Source organism: Bos mutus, chromosome 9 (assembly GCF_027580195.1).
Source record: "Bos mutus isolate GX-2022 chromosome 9, NWIPB_WYAK_1.1, whole genome shotgun sequence".
Classification (NCBI taxonomy): Eukaryota; Metazoa; Chordata; class Mammalia; order Artiodactyla; family Bovidae; genus Bos; species Bos mutus.
Window position 1 is genome coordinate 9,727,822 of NC_091625.1, and position 21,914 is coordinate 9,749,735.

The following is a 21,914-nucleotide window of genomic DNA, read 5'->3' on the forward strand; positions in this document are numbered from 1 at the left end:
TCACACATATTTCAGTATTTTAAAATCAAATATTTCTGGGTTTCCTTTTCTGTAGTTCTCTAAATTCAGTAGATTATCTTTTTGGTTCTAAAAACTGAATGTAATGCTTAGTAAATAATATCTTTTATAACATTTTGCTTTAGCTTCCTTCAGGCAAAAGATGAACTGAAGCAACTTAAACTCCCCGGGTTCATGTACAGCGATGTTCCTCTGCTGGCATCCTCAGTCCCTTATTTTTGCGTGGAGGAGGAGGAGGAGGACCATTGTGGAAATGGAGTGCATCTCATTGTCTGTGTGCATGGCCTAGACGGTGTGTAACATCTGTGGATATAACCCGTACCAACTCGATATCTTCTTTTCCTAGTAGATCTCGTTTAGTTTTAATCATTGACCTGAAGAAAGATTTCTAAATTGCTGATACTAATTATTATCTTAAATACATTCTAAAACAGAGAGATGTTTAATTTTGCTAAGTATAATATTAGATTTTTTTTAAAGCAAATTTTCCTTGGAACTGATATCCACATGCTGACATTTTCTTATTTTAACTTGGGGTTTTTCTGTCGGCTCTCTTACTGTTATTTTCATCAGCTGTCACTCGTGGCAATCATTTTGTATCCCTTTGGTTGTCTTTCTGCTTCTGTCTAGCTTGGTGCTTTAAACTTTATGGATAAGAAAAATCAATACCTAAGAATAAAAGATTCACTGATTAATTAGGGTATAATTTAAATTCTTAATACCTGTTCTTACTTCCTCTAATTTTATGACAGCTATTTTGGTTACTCAGCAGCCTATTTTTCTTGGTTAGGAACTGCGTTAGAAGATACCAGATATCTCTAGACTAGCAGAGTCAAGTCAAGTCAAGTGAAGTCGCTTAGTCGTGTCCAACTCTTTGCGACCTCATGGACTGTAGCCTGCCAGGCTCCTCTGTCCATGGGATTTTGCAGGCAAGAATACTGGAGTGGGCTGTGTTATAATGTGATTCTGTAATAACAAAGTAACAAAAGATTTTATGGATTATAAAAATGCTAAAGTGAAGTCTCCCAGTTGTGTCTGATTTTTTGTGACTCCACAGACTCTGTAGACTCCTGCCAGGCTCCCCTGTCCATAGGATTCTCCAGGCCAGAATACTGGAGTGGGTTGCCATTTCCTTCTCCAGGGGATCTTCCCAACACAGGGATCCAACTCCCATCTCCCTCACTGCAGGCAGACTCTTTACCGTCTGAACCACCACAGGTCTAAACTAGTAAATTATCATTAAATTGGATATTTTTAATTAAAAAAAAAAAAAACTGCAACCCAAGAAATAAAATACCTCAAATACTAACCTGTTTCCTTCCCCTAATAAAATTTTCAAAGAATTATCCTCCAAGAAAAGTTTCTTGGCTTAATAGAATCTCTGATAAAGTCCTCTTTGAAATTTCCAAGAAACACTATTCTATGTTATAGAAATTGGTCCAGAATAATAGGAAAAAAGATGGAATGGAGCCTATTTTATTCCTTGAAGTTAACCTAACCTTGTTATTAAATCTGAAAAAGATGTAACACCGACACTCCAAAGAAAAGTGGAGCAATCTAACATAAATATACTTAATAAGACTCTAGTAACATTGTAGAAAAATGAATTCATTAATTGATTAAATGTTTCCCAAAACCCTCCAGCAAATGAATCAATATATTAAAGTAGCTACAGCAAATAGAATTTAGTTCCCAGAATGCAAGGATAGGTAAATATAAAGAAATTTATATACTATATTAGTAAATCAAGTAATATAAAATTCAATATTCATTTCCAGTTATGACAAGTAAGCATCAAACTTTAAGCCTTAAATAGCACTAGTCTAATTCATTAATGTAATTAAGCATATATACTTACAGCTCATGGAAAACATATACCTAGTAGTGAGATGCTAGAGGCATTTCTTTTAAAAATCAGGAATAAAACAGTTAATTCTGTCTGTTCATGACATAGCTAAAAAGAGAGATAAAGTAAAAATTCAGCAGTTGATAATGATATGTATATATTCCTAAGTAAGCCAAAAGAATTAACTGAAAAGCCACTAAACTAATTTTTAAAGATACTAATTTATATTTATATATTACATATGTATATACTGATTATTTATATTTATGTATGATAGCTGTTATAAATATTTTGTATTTATATATATCTTTTAAGTTAGTAATTAAACTGCTTTAGATTATTTAAATGGATTTTTATTTCTGTTTGTCTGACCTAGTACTGCCAAAGAAAAAGTCAACAGATTAAATCGAAAATGCACTCAAGTGTGGTTAAATGCTCATGCAGAGAGTGATGGTGACGAGTTAGTCAGTTGGTCACTCACAGCTGCCATTGCCAGTGGTCAGCACAGCATGTGCTGACCGTGGGACAGACGGGGAGCCGGAGTGGGCGTGAGGGGTTGATAGCATCGTGCATCCAGACCTCTGAAGACACAGGCTGTTGGGGAACGTTGTCTGCTGGTGGCGATCAGCCGTGACATGAACAGAGTGGGTTCTGGTGTACAGGTCCTTGTCTCTTCACAGCTGACTTAGGCCCTCCACATATCCTCAAGATGATTAACAACCTGTGAGGATGTGTGCTGCATCTTTTGCTTTATCTTGTCCTTTAGACAGAATTTTCATTTTCTTCATTTTCTAGGTAACAGTGCAGATCTCCGATTAGTAAAAACTTACATTGAACTTGGGCTTCCTGGGGAAAGAATTGATTTTCTTATGTCTGAAAGAAATCAGGTACAGTATGACTGTGTTTTCAGTGAAAGCATACATGTTTCTACCAGTTTCTACCTAAATATTGCTTACTACAAAATGTCTGTAGTAGTAGAAATAATTTTTCTGATTTCTATAAAATTTAACATTCATGCATATCCTAAGGAATTTGAAATGATTTATAACTCAGTTTTTGAGCTCTTTACATATGCAGAATTTCTAGTATTTCACATTTCTATGCAAATAGTTCATTAAATAATTAAACCATTTCAAATAACCTTATATTCAGTTCTGTTAGTGTGCCAAACAGTCTAAACAAAGTATTAATGAGAAAACTGAGCCTTTTTTCCTGGAAATTCACTGCTTGTTCATTTTAGTATAATGAATATTACATTCACTAACTTCTCTAAAAAAAACTGGTCTTTAACCATATTTTCAGTACCCAAATTAAAGGTAATGTTTATATTCAGTTTTTCCTGTGTATATAATGTGTATGTTTTGCTTTTGTTTAGAATGATACTTTTGCTGATTTTGATAGCATGACTGATCGCCTTTTGGATGAGATAATACAATATATTCAGATATATAGTCTAACAGTCTCAAAAATAAGGTAACTTTTCTTATTAACTTATTTTTATGTCTCCATGAATTATAGAAAAATTACACAGACTGTCTGGAAATTTTTTGTCCTATTCTAAAATATAGTAGACAGCAATTCAAATTAATATAAAGAGAAAAAATTAAAAGATTTTAGGGAAATACTACATATTGTATAATTCTGTTTATGTGAATTGGCCAGAATTGGCGAGAGAGAAGTAGATCAGTGATTACTTAGGACTGAGGGAGAAGGAGATGGGAGCTGATGATAAGTAAAGAATGTAGGGTTTCTTTTATTTTTTATTTTTTTTAATTTTTCTAATTTTATTTTATTTTTATACTTTACATAATTGTATTAGTTTTGCCAAATATCAAAATGAATCCGCCACAGGTATACATGTGTTCCCCATCCCGAACCCTCCTCCCTCCTCCCTCCCCATAGCATCCCTCTGGGCCGTCCCAGTGCACCAGCCCCAAGCATCCTGTATCCTGCATCGAACCTGGACTGGCAACTCTTTTCCTACATGATATTTTACATGTTTCAATGCCACTCTCCCAAATCTTCCCACCCTCTCCCTCTCCCACAGAGTCCATAAGACTGTTCTATACATCAGTGTCTCTTTTGCTGTCTCGTACACCGGGTTATTGTTACCATCTTTCTAAATTCCATATATATGCGTTAGTATACTGTATTTATGTTTTTCCTTCTGGCTTACTTCACTCTGTATAATAGGCTCCAGTTTCATCCACCTCATTAGAACTGATTCAAATGTATTCTTTTTAATGGCTGAGTAATACTCCATTGTGTATATGTACCACAGCTTTCTTATCCATTCATCTGCTGATGGACATCTAGGTTGCTTCCATGTCCTGGCTATTATAAACAGTGCTGCGATGAACATTGGGGTACACGTGTCTCTTTCCCTTCTGGTTTCCTCAGTGTGTATGCCCAGCAGTGGGATTGCTGGATCATAAGGCAGTTCTATTTCCAGTTTTTTAAGGAATCTCCACACTGTTCTCCATAGTGGCTGTACTAGTTTGCATTCCCACCAACAGTGTAAGAGGGTTCCCTTTTCTCCACACCCTCTCCAGCATTTATTATTTGTAGACTTTTGGATCGCAGCCATTCTGACTGGTGTGAAATGGTACTTCAGTAGGGTTTCTTTTAAAGGTGGTGGAATATTCTAAAATTTTTATAGTGATGCTGCACTACTCTGTAAATACACTAAAAACCATTGAATTGTACACTTTTAGTGGGTGAATTGTATGGTATATGAATTATATCTCAATAAAACTGCTCCCAAAAAGAAAAGTTGTAGGGAGATATATATAAAGAAATGAAACTGTAAGAATATTTTCAGTGTCATGACTATACTTTGAGAGTACCCAAGCAAGAGATGATGATGAAACCAGTATGTCTCATTCTTTAATCACATGTTGTGAGTAGAAATGAGAGAGAGAAAAGTGATTGTTTCTTCTGTTCCAGTAAGAAATAAAGAAAAAATTAAAAGTAATCTTCTTGAGTCAAAAAAGAGTAGAATAAGCTGATGGTTGTCATATCCCAGGTAGGAGGCCAGCTCTTTATACTATAGGCCTTTGTTCAGTCCATTTCCAGTTAGTATAGAGTAGGGACAAAGAGCAGAGAAAAGCAGGTTTTTACCTGAAGTCATTTTTAAAAAATGTTTCTGTTAGAATATGGTGGGAGATGTATGTTGTCGGGGGTGGGGGAGAAGAGATTGTTTTCTAATTATTTTTGTCATTTATGGATCTTAATTTGTTTGCTAAATTTTCTGTAGTCATCTTGTATTCCTTTTATTAATTTGTTATTTTATAATGAGAAAGTATTGTTTCAGGTTTTTTTAATTCATCCACAAGAATATGCCTCTTTTAGTCAGTTACAGTGAGCCATAAAATCCAGAAGCTTGATCTAGCTGATTGAGAACAGTTTGATATCAGACTTGCCTTCCCAGCTTCAGGAAATTTGTCAGCTCCTCCCTAGTCGTTGTCTATAAACCGTTGCTGAGACAGCTCTCAGGCTTGCTTCTTTCACTGTTAGTTGTCCCCAGGGATTCATGTACTGTCTATTGTAAAATAATGGGAAGCAGAAAAGGCTGTTTTGATTTAAGCTATTCCTAGGTAAAGATGAAATCCTCTGTATTAGCTATTATTTTGGTATAATCTTATACTTAAGTAGGAAAATGCATGTATATTTCATGTGTGTTGAAATGCATTCAGTCAAAGAACTCCCCCAACGTGGAGTGTGGACCAAAAATAAGAGAAATGGGGATGTAATGTCTCCTAAATCATCCTCACTGATACGATTTCATTATTTTGTTTTAAATCATGACTTCAGTTTAGTTCAGTTCAGTCACTCAATCGTGTCCGACTCTTTGCAACCCCATGAATCGCAGCACGCCAGGCCTCCCTGTCCATCACCAACTCCCGGAGTCCACCCACACTCACATCCATTGAGTCGGTGGTGCCATCCAGCCATCTCATCCTCTGTCATCCCCTTCTCCTACCCTCAGTCTTTCCCAGCATCAGGGTCTTTTCAAATGAGTCAGCTCTTCGCATGAGGTGGCCAAAGTATTGGAGTTTCAGCTTCAACATCAGTCCGTCCAATCAACACCCAGGACTGATCTCCTTTAGGATGGACTGTTCAGATCTCCTTGCAGTCCAAGGGACTCTCAAGAGTCTTCTCCAACACCACAGTTCAAAAGCATCAATTCTTCTGCACTCAGCTTTCTTTATAGTCCAACTCTCACATCCATACATGACCACTGGAAAAACCATAGCCTTGACCAGACAGACCTTTTTTGACAAAGTAATGTCTCTGCTTTTTAATATGCTGTCTAGGTTGGTCATAACTTTCCTTCCAAGGAGTAAGCGTCTTTTAATTTCATGGCTGCAATCACCATCTGCAGTGATTTTGGAGCCCCAAAAAATAAAGTCTGACACTTTCCACTGTTTCCCCATCTATTTGACATGAAGTGATGGGACCAGATGCCATGATCTTAATTTTCTGAATGTTGAGCTTTAAGCCAACTTTTTCTCTCTCCTCTTTCACTTTGATCAAGAGGCTCTTTAGTTCTTCACTTTCTGCCATAAGGGTGGTGTCATCTGCATATCTGAGGTTATTGGTATTTCTCCTGGCAATCTTGATTCCAACTTGTACTTCCTCCAGCCCAGAGTTTCTCATGATGTACTCTGCATAGAAGTTAAATAAGCAGGGTGACAATTACAGCCTTGATGTACTCCTTTTCCTGTTTGGAACCATTCTGTTGTCCCATATCCAGTTCCAACTGTTGCTTCCTGACCTGCATACATATTTCTTAGGAGGCAGGTCAGGTGGTCTGGTATTCCCATCTCTTTCAGAATTTTCCACAGTTTATTGTAATTGCTGTGTATACCTAAAAAGGAAAATTTATCATGTAGTCAATATATTATTACTTTTTAAATGTATTTCTAAGCAGTTGCAAACTAGGAGTAAAAATTTTCTGGTAAGTAATATCTTTTTTCTGTAGATTAAATATATAAATTATATAATCATAGGAATTTTCTGCTACATTCTCATATTTTTTTCCTTCAAAATGTAGTTACATCATTTCAGAGTATCAAATCATAGTTTTAAAACATATTAGAAACTCTTAGTATTTCACATCTCTGTATAGTGATAGCAGGTTTTACTTTTGTTTTTAAAACTAATGCTATGGGAGAAATGTCATTTTTTTTCTTTTATAGCTTTATTGGACATTCTTTGGGCAATTTAATAATCCGTTCAGTGCTTACAAGACCACGGTTTAAATATTACCTCAGCAGGCTTCATACCTTTCTTTCACTTTCTGGACCTCACCTTGGTACACTCTACAATAGCAGTGCTCTTGTTAATACAGGTAAGAAGTTTTATTGTTCAGTATAAAAAATATGGCCTGGGGAGATTTAATCCAAATTAGTATTTTCTGATGTTTATTTTAGAGCCAATTTGTCACATATAGAATTTCATGAAACAAAAGATGCAGCTATTTTTCTGTTTTATCATGCATAAGAAATAAGCTGATAAAACTCATTTCAGAAAATGATATCCTATTGAAATATTTGTCAAGCCACTGGAGCATTTTTCTCTCTTGTTTTCGTTACGTGTTTATTTTCAGTAAATGTTAGTATTATAAACAGATTATTCTGTTATTCTATTAGTGGAGCAGATAACAAATATCTATAATTAACATAAAGTTATAAAATATTTTATATAGAATGTTAACTCTGATTTTGATTTGATAACAGTAAAGGGATATTAGGAGAAAATAAATTCTAAACTTTTTAAAGAAATTAAAATAAAAATTAAGACCTCAATTTTTATTAGAATAAATATTCTCATTAAGAAAGATCTTCTACTTGATTTACGCTTATTTGGCTTTGTTTTTCCCTTAGAATTTTTAAATGGCTTTTCTAGTATAGTCAATTGATTCTCATTGAAAGAATAAATTAGGTTTCATCCTGACTTTTTTTCATCAAGCTTTGAGACTCTTATTTCCGTTTTCTCCTCTACTTCTTTCATTGACAAATAAACCACAACATTTTCATTTGAATCTCATTTTGAAGGGTGGTTTTCAAAATCTGGCTTGATCTAGATTTTTACAGTTTCAAAAAGAAGGCAAGAGAAAAAAAAATGAAACATATAAATAATATAAAGTAGAACCCAGCATGAATAAGATGCAGTACTTTAAATTTATTTCCTTTAAATTTATTCCTTCACTAAACTTTTCCCCAGATAGCATTGCAGTTAGCAGCTTTAATCAATTAAAAGGTTTTTTCCTCTTTTCTTCGTTCACCTCAGTAATGTTAGAATCAACAAAAGTAGAAATGAATAGTCTGTAGTCTTAAAAACCAGCTCCAGGGTGATTGAGGTTTTACTTAAGGGGAAGATGCACTTATATACAGGAAACTGGACTTCCATGATGATCTGGTGGTTAAGAGTCTGCCTGCCAATGCAGGTCACACCTGTTCGATCCCTGGTCCAGGAAGATCCCACATGCCACAGAGCATCTAAACCCATGTGCCACAGCTACTGAGCCCATGCTGTAGCGCCTGCCTGCCTCAATGAAAAGTACCCCTCACCAGCCACAACGATAGAGAGCCCATGCACAGCAATGAGGACCTGGCACAGCCAAAAATAAATAAATAGATAAATATTTTAAAATAAATACAGGAAACTGATAATATGAAGAAATACAATTAAAAATTAAAATTTAATTATAATCAGTGTTATTAGAAAACATCATCTAATTGCTCATCCCAGGGCTGAGCTGTGGTGGCTGTAAAGCCTCGGTGCTCAGGCATGTGGAGCTACGACTGTTTGAAGTTTTATCCCCCTTCACTTCATCTTAATTTGAACGAATATATCTAAAGGTATAATATCCCCAAATTTGATCTTGATAGACCATTACCTGTTTAATTACTGAATGAGATAGAAGTAGCAAGCCTTCTGTCAACCATTAACCCATTGTTAACCTCAGTGTGTTTGTGTTTATATTTATTATCAGAAAATGGAAATATTTTGCAAATACATTTTTTATTCACCAACAAAATGCTAATTTGAGGAATATGATTTTTAAGTGAAATATGTATATTAAAATTAATAACCTTGTTATATGGTACTATATTTTCCAGTTTATAACTCTCAAATATCTCGTACCATTAATAACTTTCTAGGTCTGTGGTTTATGCAGAAATGGAAAAAATCAGGTTCTCTTTTACAATTGACATGTCGTGATCATTCAGACCCTCGCCAAACTTTCTTATACAAGCTTAGTAATAAAGCAGGTAAGTATATAGTAACAGTTTTAAAAACATACACTTGAAAACCTCTTTTAAAATAAACCTTTAGCAAATAAGTTAACATGTGTTTCTGGTGATTAAAAAACTATCAGTTGGTTGTAATTTCCTAATGAAATCGACTCACAAAACCAAACAACTGATAGCATGATTTAATTTTTTATATGATTGTATTTATTTCTTATGAGTTGCACAGCTAGTCTGAGATTATCCTAAAAATTTTTAGCATTTATAATTCATACCATGAGTTAGTTTTTTAACTAGGTTCATGTCCTTCTAGGTGCCCCCAACCCCAGTCTTCAGCCCTTGTTTTAAACTGCCACATATTTTTTTATTTTATTATTATAAGTATTTCTGGAAAATGTGAGAAACTGATGGCTACCTGATGGCTACCCACTCTAGTATTCTTGGGGCTTCCCCAGTGGTTCAGATGGTAAAGAATCTGCCTGCAATGCATGAGACCTGGGTTTGATCCCTGGGTCAGGTAGATCCCCTGGAGAAGGGAATGGCAACCCACTCCAGTATTCTTGCCTGGAGAATTCCATGGATAGTGGCTACAGTCTATGGGGTCACAAAGAGTCAGACACGAGTACACAACTAACACTTTCACTTTGAAACTATTAGTAGTTATTCCTTCTACAAATTCTGGCCACTGGATGAATCTGGTTAGTCATCTCTCATTAAGTGAAAGAAAGTGAAAGTGAAAGTCGCTTAGTTGTATCTGACTCTGTGATCCCATGGACTATACAGTCCATGGAATTTTCCAGGCCAGAATACTGGAGTGGGTAGCCTTTCCCTTCTCCAGGGGATCTTCCCAACCCAGGGATTGAACTCAGGTCTCCCACCTTGCAGGCAGATTCCTTACCAGCTGAGCCACAAGGGAAGCCCAAGAATACTGGAGTGGTCCCTTCTTCAGCAGATCTTCCTAACCCAGGAATCAAACCAGGGTCTCCTGCATTGCAGGTAGATTCTTTACCAACTGAGCTATCGGGGCATTAACCGGTTATTAAATATATTCCCTATCTTGCATGAAGGGAAACTATCTAAACTTTTACTAAAATTTTTATATCTAAACTTTTACTCCCAGAAGTCCCCAGCTGGTCTCTCCCCATCCAGTCTCACTCTCTCTAAGTGACCTCACCTCTGACCTTTCGTCTCTCCCTGGGTTATACTCATGTGTTCCCGGCACGCTCTAACCCTTTGAAATCTCCACTTGTGGAGAACAGACTGTGTTCATCTGTGTCTTCTGCACAGACCGTGATCTCTGCTTCCTGCAGAAAAGTTCCCCAGCCTGCAGTCCCCAGCTCCCTGCTCCCCCTGGTGACAGAACAGAGGAGTGGCACACTTTTTTGCTGAAGGGCTGGATAGTACACATTTTGGCTTGTAGTCCGTGGGATCTCAGTTGTAACAACTCAACATAGCATTGTAGCACAAGAACAGCTATAGCCAACACGTGAGCTGATGAGTGTGGCTGCATTTCAAACAAATTTTATTTATGCAAAAAGTAAAAAGGCAGCAGTCCAGATCACACAGGCCACACTGTACCACCTTTGTTGTAGAAGCAGCTGGACTTCTGATTTCTTGTTACTGAGGCCCACCTGGAGGGGGAGCGCGTCCTCTTGCTCTCCATCCCAGCACAGCAGTTATTCCTCCACCATCACATGAAACTGCTTCCTGTGAGGCTTATCCCACCCAGGCTCCGCTGCCTTCTTAAGTTATGATGACCTCCTTGCATGGTCAGTGAGAACTTTGATAGGAGTTCATTGACAAATATTTACTGCACAGTTATGCTTTAGGAAAAGATAGTTTCGGGATCTTAATATCCTGGCATCAATTTGGTAATTCCACAAGCAGCTCTTTAAATGGTTCATCAAGCATTAAAGAGCCTTTCTCAACTCTGGTAACGTTCTATTCCACTCCACTGTGAAACCACACGTGGCTACACTCTACTCTGAAATTTCAACCAGTTTTTCATCCTGTCACTGTAATATCCTGTCTTCTTTGAACACACTCATCCTTTGCTGTAGTCATGTCGTACATGTTTGTGCTTCCCACCTTCCTTGCTTTTTCTACCACCATTCCTCCCTGTGACTGCACATCTTTGCAGAACTAATCCTCTTCATTCTCTGAAATTATACTCCACACCATCACCTATCCAGAGCTTTCCTTGATGCCCTGTCTGATGTAATGTTCATTCCCTGGTGGCTCACATGGTAAAGAATCGGTCAGCAATGCAGGAGACCCAGGTTCAATCCCTGGGTTAGGAAAATCCCCTGGAGAAGGGAATGGCAACCCATTCCAGTATTCTTGCCTTGAGAAGTCCATGGACAGAGGAGCTTGGTGGCCTAATGCCTATGGAGTCGCAGAGAGTCATGCACGACTAGTACCCAGTATATACCTTCATATCTTGAGTCTTCTGTCTCTGGAAAGCCCTCATTCCAGTCTTCATTTACCTGCTAGATGCCTGTGCTTACATTTCAAACTAAGTGTGTCTGAAATTGAATGTGTTTTCTTCTGCTGCTTCCTCTTCTTTCAACCTTTTCTAAATGGTACTTGTCCTCTGGATGACTTGGTGTGAAACATCTCAGTGTCATCTGTGGTGGATCCTACTTCTTTGTGTTTACCACATCCCGAGTTGTGAGTGTCATCTGTGAGCTGCTTTAACATTACATATGAACCTCTTTTATTATACTCATTACAGCTTATCTCATGTCAATCATCTTTATGCCTCTTGGCCTTTTTTCCCTGACTAGGATCTGTCATGACAACCCTTTCCCACTCCCCCACTATATGTGCCCTCAGTACTACTTACAATACCCTCAAGAACCACTTAGCATAGTTCTTCCCAGTAGGTGTTCGCTACAAAGCCATTGAATCAATGATCTTTTCAACGTTATGTTCAGTATCCAAAAGCAGGTCAAATGTTGTATGGTAAGCTGAAAATCAAACCCATGTTTCTTAAGTAACTTAAACTAGTAAACTTAAGCCCTGGCCTTTTAAATCTGTTTTTCATCTTCATCCTTATCACCATGTTCTCCTCCTGCTCTTGAAACATTTGATATGAACACCAGGCAGATTTAGTCATTGAATACAGCCCACTTCATTTGAGTCTTGTTTTTTTTTTTTTTTAATTTTATTTTATTTTTAAACTTTACATAATTGTATTAGTTTTGCCAAATATCAAAATGAATCCGCCACAGGTATACATGTGTTCCCCATCCTGAACCCTCCTCCCTCTTCCCTCCCCATACCATCCGTCTGGGTCGTCCCAGTGCACTAGCCCCAAGCATTCAGTATCGTGTATCGAACCTGGACTGGCAACTCATTTCTTACATGATATTTTACATGTTTCAATGTCATTCTCCCAAATCTTCCCACCCTCTCCCTCTCCCACAGAGTCCATAAGACTGTTCTATACATCAGTGTCTCTTTTGCTGTCTCGTACACCGGGTTATTGTTACCATCTTTCTAAATTCCATATCCTTTTCAGGATTCTGCCTTAACTACTGTTATGAATATGAGGAAGATAATTGGAAATGGTTATTTCATGTGTTATTGGTTATTAGAATCCATGAAAGAAAGGTTTTTTTTAGGTGAAGTTTTAAGATTTTGTGTCTAAGGGTACAAAGTAATGAGTTATTCACAGTATACAGAAATATATGCTTGATTCACAAAATCACAAGATATTCCTACATCACATAGTTCTCATGTGAGAAAAACTTAGACTGACTAGATCCATTGTGTGTAGCTATGGAGTTTGTACTACTGCTGCTGACAGGGTTTGTTGTTCAGTCACTAATCTGTGTCTGACTCTTTGCGACCCCATGGACGTGCCAGGCTCCTCTGTCCTCCACTGTCTCCTGAGGAGTTTGCTCAAATTCATGTCCATTGAGATGGTTGTTCTCTCTACCTATCTCATCCTCTCCTGCCCACTTCTTTTTTGACCTTCAATCTTTCCTAGCATCGGAGTCTTTTCCAATGAGTTGGCTCAGGTGGCCAAAGTATTGGCACTTTGGCTTCAGCATCAGTCCTTCTAGTGAATATTCAGGGTTGATTGACTGGTTTGATCTCCTTGCTGTCCAAGGGACTCTCAAGAGTTTTCTCCAGCACCACAGTTCAAAAGTATCAATTTTTTGGCACTCAGCCTTTATGGTCCAGCTCTCACATCAGTACATGCCATGAAAAACCATAGCTTTAACTGTATGGACCTTTATTGGCAAAGGGATGTCTCTGCTTTTTAATACAGTGTCTAGGTTGGTCGTAGCTTTCCTTCCAAGGAGCAAGAGTCTTTTAATTTCATGGTTCCAGTCACATCCACAGTGATTTTCGTGCCCAAGAAAATAAAGTCTGTCACTGCTTCCGCTTTTTCCCCTTCTATTTGTCATGAAGTGATGGAACAGGAAAGGAAATATATGAAAGGCAAAAAATGTAAATGTTCCCTGGGGTCTGTGTATTTATACTGCATTTTACAAAGTAACATTTAATTAGCAATAGTAATAATAGCAGGGCTTCCCCTGTAGCTCAGCAGTAAAGAATCTGGCTGCAGTGCAGGAGATGCGAGTACAATTCCTGTGTTGGGAAGATCCCCTCAAGAAGAAAATGGCAACCCACTCTAGTGTTTTTGCCTGAAAAATCCCATATATAGAAGAGCCTGGTGGCCTCAGTCCATGGGGTCGCATAAGAGTCAGCCACAACTTAGCGAAAACAAGAACAATAATAGCAACATAAGAAAAACACGAGAGAGAGTATAACTGTAAAATTTTACTGTAAACATTCTGTAATCTATGGCATTCCCCTCTGAAAAGATATTTACATTACTTTATTTGTAGATCTGAATAGATCTTTTGCACTTGAATTCTTTTCTAAGAATTAGTTATAATTTTGCTTACAAGTTACTGATTTATTATTTGCCTTATAATGTGTGGCAGGACTTTCATCTCCCCTCTGGTTGTACCAGCACTGTTTAGGAGCCAAACTTTAAAAGCACACGTAGATACTAATTTTAGCAGAAACACTGACAAGTTTACTTAATCTAAATAACACTCAGTTTTTCCAGTGGTACAGTGGGAATAATACTGTCTTTCTCACAAGACTGTTAAAGGTTAAACAAGATAATTCATGTAAAATAATCAGCATTCTAAATAATACAAAACTCAGTAAATATTAATTAGTAAAAATACCTCTAAATGAAGAGATGCCTGAACTAAAATAGTATTATGGATTTATAAATCTGTTTGGGGAGTTTTTTTTAGCAGAACTGTCAATATTGCTAGCTAAAAAATTATTCAGATGACTTATTAAAGTGCTAGCATGTCATACCTGTGAATGTGTTTAACTTTGTGACATAGGAGCCCCGTTGCCCCCTTTGCAGCTGAGACAGACACGTGGAGCGGCCGAGCGCCCGCCGCTGCCCACCAGCCAGTACCAGCCCACATGGCCAGAGCAGGCATGCTAAGCCAGGAATGTGTGCTTTCAAAAGTTTGAGAAGGTTTTTCTAATTTTAGTTTTAAATATCAACAAATATTCATTAATTGATTTTAACTTATAATATTGTCATAGGAGTTGGAGCAATTCTCTCCAAGCTATGTTTTTCCCTTTTTTTGGGGGGAGGGGGGCGGGAATCATCTCAATGAAATATGAGTAGTCAATTCCTAGGAAACCTCTACACCTGTATATGTACATATAATTCTTTATTCACAAGATAGAAGTAGATGGGTTCACGCCAGAAACTTTAAGTAAATATTAATAAAACAGGAACACATAGAGCAGCATTTACTTAACCAATTTACTTAGCCAGTATGCCATTCGCAGGTATTTTTAAACAGGAGCCCTGGTGATAACTGTTCTGTTATACTTTACTTTGCTAAAGCTAAATACAACGTCTTGGATGCCTTGGTCTGATTATTGCTTTTGTTTCTTCTGAACGGCCAGTTTCCTGTTCTTTTGAGAAAGCCTAAAATCACCTGTCTAAAGCAAAATCAGACTCCTACCCTCTTCCCTTTTTTAAGCAAGGCCTCCCCCGTGGGTCTTCATTTTGAAACAGTCTTTTTTATCTCTGCAACATATCATTGGATCATAACTTTCCTTAATCAAAAGCTAGAACTATAGCAATGTGGAAGGTAAGCTGTAGATTAGGTGACAGCGGTACTGAATGGTCAGGTTCACAGAGAAAGAAGGGTCGGGGTGCTCCCAGCATTCCATGATGAGGCCTCAAAAATAGCCAAAGAACAAACTATCCATTGTTAGAATTTCAAAAACAAAATATCCTTATTTTAAGATCTTCCTAAATATATCTGCTTGGAGAAGGAAATGGCAACCCACTCCAGTGTTCTTGCCTGGAGAATCCCAGGGACGGGGGAGCCTGGTGGGCTGCTGTCTCTGGGGTCGCACAGAGTCAGACACGACTGAAGTGACTTAGCAGCAAATATATCTGCTTAGACTCTCTTTACCAGCTGTTGAATTCTGACAAATAAAATACAACAATTAAAGAAGTCTCTTGCAGTACCACTTTGGCACAAAATAATTTTTTCTTACAGCAGATTACAGAGACGTTTAATAATAGGTATGACTTGATTTGTAATTAACATTTGTATTTTGTTTCTGAAAGTATAGGAAAGCATCAGCATCAACTCACATTTTAAGAAGTGAATTCTTTCAAATGTGTTTTAAATAAATGAGTGAAAATAAGAACAGTTTAATACTGTGTAGAATATGTCCCTTTAGAAAGCACAGGATTTCTCAACCTCTCAGCACTTTGGATATTCTGGGCTGAATGTTCTTTGTTGTCAGGGTCTGTCCTATGCATTGTAGGATGTTTAGCAGCATCCCTGGTCTCTGCCCAATAAATAGTGCAAACACACCTTAGCCCTTCATGTCCTAGCCCCTGCTTGTGAGAAACAGCATTGTCTCTGGACACTACTAAATGTTCCCTGAGGTGTAAAACCACTGGTTCAAAACAGCTATTTTTGTCAATTCCAGAAAATAAAACAGAGATGAGTCAATATGAATTGCTTTGTGTGTGCGTGCTAAGTCGCTTCAATTGTGTCTGACTCTTTATGACCCTATGGACTATAGCCCACCAGGCTCCTCTATCCATGGGATTCTCCAGTGAATTGCTTTAAAGCTCATTAAATTTTCAGGAAAAACAAATGAGCAGTCAAAAGTATCAGGAAGACTAAAATAATGAAGATGAAATTTATAATGTTCATTCATACATAAGTCATGTAATTATACAGTCCAGAAAAATTTTGAACATTTACTTTTTATCTTTCATGGCAATCCTGAAAAGCAGCTAAAATATTTAGAAACTTTTCTAGTTAAACTATCTCATTCTACAGAGGGGAAAAGAGTATTACTTTACCAAGTTAGAGGTAACTTTTCAACCAAGAATTAGTCACCTTGGGCTAAGTGAAGGTCAGTGGACAAGGCTGTCTTTGAGCAGGTAGAGTCAGTGCAGGTACACAGAGGATGAACCTACGGTACAAGGCTCCCCAGACACAGCCCTGAGATGTGTCCATCAGCTGGATTTTGCTCAGATGAAGTGCTGCCATGATTCCCAGCAGTACTGCACCTCGGGGACCACCATGTTTCTCTTTGAGCTGCTGCCCTCTCCAGCCAACACTGCTACACAGGAATGGAAACAAAAGACTCAAAAAAGAGGCCAGAGTCTGTTTCACTTGGCTGATGCAAAAAGTAGGCTCCATACAGGATGCTTATTATCATTAATAAATACATTGTTGTTGAAAACATTAAAATAATTCAATTTAAAATGCATTTTTTAAGTACGGTGGCTTTTTAAAGTACAGTGCTATCTTGGAAATCACATTTTAAAATATGACAGTATCATGTATCTATATTGATGTTAGTGTCTTTGATTGTATTTATTTTATCATGGAATCAAAGAGCATAAGGGTTTCTTGGACACCCCCTCCTCTTTTCTTGGTTTGCGTACTTCCACTCCACCAAGCTGCCTGAACCTAGGAGACACCAGTGCTCCTCTCAAGGATCTAAATCATCTGAAGCAGTGATTCTGAGCCTGAATGCCATTATTTCTGTAGAAGCACAGCAGAATCTCTGCAAAGAGTGATTTTTTGGGAAAATATATTTAAATTTTAATTAAATGACTATAATTTTTATAATATAAACTATAGAAATAGAGTGCCAGTAAATGGGGTGGTAATTGGAGGGGAGCATAAAGTCCAAGGACAGATTTGTTGAGTGAGTGACTTTTTTTAACATGAGAGATATGTAATATTTTACATACTGGTAAAAATGTAAAAGATGCTGGTGTTCTGAGAAAAAGTACAGAAACATTACTGAGCAAGGCTGCCACAGGCTGTGCAGCATCATTCCTGTCAATGTGATGGGAGTGATGCCCCCGGAGCTGTGCAGTGTGGTTGCCTTTACAGAGGACACACATGTTAGGTAATAGAAAAAGCCAACTCTGCTGTTAAATGGCTGGTTTCATGCAGCTCAGGATAAAGTTTCAGTTAACTGTCAGATTTAGGAAGCACAGCACCTAAGGTAACTGGGTTAGAAGTGAAAATGATGTGCCATGGGATGGTGGCTTTCACATTTTTTGGCTTGTTGACCCCTTAAAAGAATTTTGAAACAGTTTGTATCCCCTTGTATAATTTTATAGTGATACCTACAACTATTTTCTATAATTTTAAATAGTTGCAATGGATATATTTTCTGGCATGTGAGGTAGTATACATTTACTGTATTTTCATAAACATGTAAAGACTTAGAGCTATAAATTAATTTGTGGGAAATATGTGCCATGACATCTAATTGACACAGTCATTTCTTAACTGTCAAACAATCTATCAAATCAAACTTTTTGTAAGAGAAAGTAAGACTTCATTCATTTTTGGCTTGATTCTCCCTGGGTATGTACCATAAGAAGATCTGAAATAGATTGGAGAAATAGATTGGAGAAAAAAATATCTTTCTCTCATAAGGTAGGAGAAGGAAAAATCATTTTTAGAAAAGTGCTCATATGGAAGCTGGGATGTAGAAACCAGTTTTCTTAAAGATGTAAATGCTTATCTGCCCCATGGAGTCTTAAATTACCCCAAAGGGTAAGTGTATGCCAGCTCTAAGACCTCTGCTTAGTTCACACAGATGATTCCCAGAGTCATGCCAGTGAAGGCATTGGTTTCAAATAATGTCAGAGGGAAATGAATTTGTCTCATGAAATGTGAGAATGAAGGGGAAAATCTTTTCTTAATCTTTCTAAAATATAATTTTTAAAATATTTACGCAACTGAGTTAATTCCTATTATAGCCATTCTCTTATTTCACTTACATTCCTAGAATTTTGTATATTCAAGTGGCCACAAAGTAGTATCTTCTCATTGACAAAAGAAGGGATGACCTTACATTTGGCACAGAAGGTATATACCATTTCACCTGGCTGTGTGTCAGTCTAAACTCTTCATCATTAGGGTCCTTAAGTTCCAGAGAAGACAGGGAGCTTCTATGAAAGCTTTTTATATTCTGGATCCAAAGTAGTCCCCACAATTGACTGTCTCTAAGAATCTGAATTTCAGGGCACAAAAAGTATCAAAATTTTGTTCTGGAACATTCCAGAACAAAATTTTATGTACTAAATAACCAATTATAATGTGTTACCAATATCTATTTGTACCTTATTTAATTAATCACATAAAATTTGATTTTGTATTTACTGGTCTGAGCCAGATAGTAAAATTAGAACATCACTAGTACTAAAGTGGTCAGGAATGTAGTTTCAGTATTTAAATGAGTTATTTAGCAAAGCATCCCAAGGACACAAGCCCTAAATTCACCTAGTTTACTGAAAAATTAAAAAATTTAAATAGACCTAACAAAAAGTCTATTGAATAGATCATAAAATTTTTTATTAAAAATTCAAAGTATTTATTATCTTGACATCATGCTTAAATAAGGAGAAAATATAAGTAATATTGGGCAATGGTCAAATGCAAACTTAAAGTAAAAAGTCAGCTTTAAATGATTTTGTACAGAGTGTTTTGTTTTTATGGAAGAGTGTACTTTTGTTACCTTGGGAAATAATTCTGAATATTGATGAATATCCTTTGGAAATAAGACTATGAAATAAGAACATTATGGTAAAATTTCAGTTCACCTATCCAGTTTCTCCCTCACCCCCATACCACAACGCTTGCCCTCTCTCAGTGCAGACACACAGTTCTCATATCAGCACCTAAACTACGTAAATGAAACTGGCGGTTTTGGTAGAGAATACCTAGTAATTTGGAGAAGGAATTCATCGGGTACTTAAAAAGGCATAAACTTAATACTACTGAGGAAGTACATTTATGGTCACTTAATATGATACTAGTAAGTTACGTATAATCTGGTAAATTGTTGCACTGTAACTCAGTATTTTTTTCTTCACAGGGCTTCACTACTTCAGAAATGTTGTCCTAGTGGGATCTCTGCAAGATCGCTATGTTCCTTATCATTCTGCCCGCATTGAAATGTGCAAGACAGCTTTGAAGGACAAACAGTCAGGTAACGAAGTAAATTAGAAATATTTAAGAGAGTTCTGTCTACCTATGAGTCTCTCCCAAATTTTTCTTGCATTCGTGTTCTCTCTCCTTTCTCTTGTCCTTGCTTTCTTCTGACTTCCTTTTCCACCTGCTGATAGTAACAGCTATCCTTTCTCCATTTTCCTTCATCTGTTTTCTTCTACCATGTAAGATGTTTTGGCCAGTGTTGTACAACCGTAGTTGTTCTTTTGAAATCCCTTTTTCATATAATTACAAATAGTTCTCCATTTTACTGCTTCAGAAGTAATTTGTGCTTCAGTTTCCTCTGGTTTCTTGGGATTGGTGGTTGCAGTAAAGGTCATGCTGCATGTTTGGCAATACTTTACTTTTAGTCAAAGAGTAAAGTAACTATACTTGTTGGCAGCAAGCAGACTAGTCAAGAAAAAAAGAGAGGACCAAAATAAAATGAGAAATGAAAATGGAATAGTTACAACATCTGACACCACAGAAATACAAAGATCCTAAGAGACTGTGAACAATCATACACCAATAAAATGAACAACCTAAAAGAAATTGATACATTTCTAGAAATGTAAAATCTCCACAGACTGAAACAGGAAGAAATAGAAAATATGAACATAATTACCAGCAGTGGAATTTAATCAGAAGAAAAAAAAAACCCTCCCAACAAATAAAAGTACAAGATCACACAGATTCATTGGTGAATTCTACCAAAAGTTTGAATAGAGGTAATAGCTATCCTCAAACTATTCTAAAAATTGAATGTGAAGAAAGATTTACATTATTCTACAAAGCCAGCATCACCCTGATACCAAAACTGGACAAAGGCACCACAAAAAAGGAAAATTACAAGCCAGTATCATTGATGAACATACAAGCAAAAATCCTCAACAAAATATTAGCAAACCAAATTCAACAATGTATTAAAGGGATCACACATCAAAAGTGGGACTTATTCTAGGGATGCAAGGATAGTTCATTATCTGCAAATTAATTGATGTGATACATCACATTAACAAATGATAAAAAACACATGATCATCTCAATTGATGCTGAAAAGTGTGACAAAATTCACCGTCCATTCATGATGAAAACTCGTCACAGTGAGTATAAAGAGAATATATCAACATAATTTATGGGAAACAAAACCCAAAGCTAACTTCATATTCAATGGTGAAAGCTAAAAGTATTTCCTCTAAGATCAGGAATAAATCCACTCTTACCACTTTTATTCAAATAGTATTGAAAGTCAAGAAAACTAAGATCATGGACTCTGGTCCCAGCACTTCATGGCAAATAGATGCGGAAACAATGGAAACACTGACAGACTTTATTTTCTTGGGCTTCCAAATCACTACAGCCATGAAATTAAAAGACGCTTGCTCCTTGGAAGAAAACCTATGACACACCTAGACAGCACATTTAAAAAGTAGAGATATTACTTTACTGACAAAGAGTCGGACATGACTGAGCAACTGAAAAACAACAACTCACAGCAATCAGAAACAGAAATAAAAGTCATCCAAACTAGAAGAGAAGAAGTAAAACTGTTATTGTTTGCAGATGTCATGATACTATTTGCTTTTCTATACACTGATAATGAACTGTAAGAAAGAGAAAGCAAGAAAACAGTCCTGTTTGAAATTGCATCAAAAACAAAATCCCTAGGAATAAACTTAACCAATGAGATGAAAGGCCCCTGTATTCGAAGCTATGGTTTTTCCAGTAGTCATATATGGATGTGAGAGTTGGGCCATAAAGAAGGCTGAGTGCTGAAGAATTGATCCTTTTGAACTGTGGGGTTGGAGACGATTCTTGAGAGTCCCTTGGACTACAAGGAGATCAAACCAGTCAATCCTAAAGGACATCAATCCTGAATATTCTTTGTAGGGACTGATGTTGAGGCTGAAGCTCCCAGACTTTGGCCACCTGATGCAAAGAGCCAACTCACTGGGAAAGACCCTGATGCTGGGAAAGATTGAAGGCAGAGAAGAGGATGACAGAGGACGAGATGGTTGGATGACATTACCAACTCAATGAACATGAGTTTGAGAAAGCTCCAGGAGATGATGAAGGACAGAGAAGCCTGGCATGTTGTAGTGCATGGAGTCACAAAGATTTGGACATGACTGAGCGACTAAAAACAAAACTCATAGCAATCAGACAGAAAAAGAAATAAAAGTCATCCAAACTAGAAGAGAAGAAGTAAAACTGTTACTGTTTGCAGATGTCATGATA

General features: G+C 37.0%; 1 protein-coding gene across 4 annotated transcripts in view; it reads left to right on the plus strand.

The window, feature by feature from the left end:
• The window catches only part of FAM135A (family with sequence similarity 135 member A), a 154,432-nt gene that overhangs the window by 124,474 nt on the left and 8,044 nt on the right, over nt 1-21,914 (plus strand). For all 4 annotated transcript variants that reach the window (XM_070376171.1, XM_070376172.1, XM_070376173.1 and 1 more), the window contains 6 exons: nt 144-310; nt 2,660-2,751; nt 3,240-3,337; nt 7,066-7,217; nt 9,034-9,144; nt 19,564-19,677. In XM_070376171.1, the coding sequence (XP_070232272.1) occupies nt 144-310; nt 2,660-2,751; nt 3,240-3,337; nt 7,066-7,217; nt 9,034-9,144; nt 19,564-19,677 (734 nt within the window). The remainder of the gene's footprint in view (nt 1-143; nt 311-2,659; nt 2,752-3,239; nt 3,338-7,065; nt 7,218-9,033; nt 9,145-19,563; nt 19,678-21,914) is intronic.